The 1,223-nt window shown below is 60.0% G+C and overlaps 1 protein-coding gene across 1 annotated transcript; it reads right to left on the bottom strand.

Annotated features, from left to right (window-relative positions):
• Positions 1-6: 6 nt before the first annotated feature.
• Positions 7-1,217, bottom strand: LOC110390824. Its single transcript, XM_021382338.1, has 2 exons — positions 493-1,217; positions 7-457 (listed from the first exon to the last, which is right to left on the bottom strand). The coding sequence occupies exons 1-2, from the start codon at positions 1,153-1,155 to the stop codon at positions 50-52; spliced, it is 1,071 nt and encodes a 356-aa protein (XP_021238013.1). The 5' UTR covers positions 1,156-1,217; the 3' UTR covers positions 7-49.
• Between the last annotated feature and the right edge of the window lie 6 nt (positions 1,218-1,223).

The raw sequence follows: 1,223 nt of genomic DNA, 5'->3' as shown, positions 1-1,223 counted from the left end.
CCCCGTAGAACCACAGCGACACCGCGTGGTGACACCCGGTAATGACACCCTATGGAGACCCACAGCGCCACCGCGTGGTGACACCCGGTAATGACACCCCATAGCGCCCCACAGCGACACCCCATAGCGACCCAGAGCGACGCCCCATAGCGACCCATAGAGCCCCATAGAAACAGACCCACAGAGACCCCATAGAGCCCCATAGCAAGACCCCATAGAGACCCATAGCGACACCCCATAGCGAACCCCATAGAGAACCCCCGTAGAACCACAGCGACACCGCGTGGTGACTCCCGGTAATGACACCCCATAGCGCCCCATGGCGACGCCCCATAGCGCCACCCCATAGCAAGACCCCATAGAGCCCCATAGCAAGACCCCATAGAGCCCCATAGAAACAGACCCACAGAGACCCCATAGAGCCCCATAGCGACAGCCCCATGGAGCCCCACGGCGACCCATAGAGCCCCATAGAAACAGACCCACAGAGACCCCATAGAGCCCCATAGCGACACCCCATAGAGACCCATAGAGCCCCATAGAAACAGACCCACAGCGACGCCCCATAGCGAACCCCATAGAGAACCCCTGTAGAAACCACAGCGACACCGCGTGGTGACTCCCGGTAATGACAACTCGTAGCGCCCCACAGCGCCACCGCGTGGTGACACCCGGTAATGACACCCCACAGCGCCCCATGGCGACGCCCCATAGCGCCACCCCATAGCGACCCATAGAGACCCATAGCAAGACCCCATAGAGCCCCATAGAAACAGACCCACAGAGAACCCATAGAGACCCAGAGCGACGCCCCATAGTGCCCCATAGAAACAGACCCACAAAAGCCCCATAGAGCCCCATAGCAAGACCCCAAAGAGCCCCATAGTGACACCCCATAGAGACCCATAACAAGACCCCATAGCTACCCATAGAGCCCCATAGAAACAGACCCACAGAGACCCCATAGAGCCCCATAGCGAGCCCCATAGCGCGCCCCAATAGCGAACCCCATAGAGAAACCCCCGTAGAAACCACAGCGACACCGCGTGGTGACTCCCGGTAATGACACCCCATAGCGACCCATGGCGACACCCCATAGAGCCCCATAGAAACAGACCCACAGAGACCCCATAGAGACCCACAGCGACGCCCCATAGAGCCCCATAGCGACGCCCCATAGAGACCCACAGTGACACCCCATGGAGCCCCATAGAGCCACAGCG

The sequence above is a fragment of the Numida meleagris genome, unplaced genomic scaffold (assembly GCF_002078875.1).
Source record: "Numida meleagris isolate 19003 breed g44 Domestic line unplaced genomic scaffold, NumMel1.0 unplaced_Scaffold2141, whole genome shotgun sequence".
Taxonomy (NCBI): domain Eukaryota; kingdom Metazoa; phylum Chordata; class Aves; order Galliformes; family Numididae; genus Numida; species Numida meleagris.
This window is presented reverse-complemented; position numbering and strand designations above follow the sequence as displayed.

Bases quoted from the DNA above. Each gene is read 5' to 3' on its own strand.
- LOC110390824 (XM_021382338.1), bottom strand. From the start codon at position 1,155: ATGGGGCGTCGCTGTGGGTCTCTATGGGGTCTCTGTGGGTCTGTTTCT. The intron at 458-492 runs GTCTCTGTGGGT...GGGCTCTATGGG, and splicing joins TCGCTATGGGGCTCTATGGG to TCGCCGTGGGGCTCCATGGG.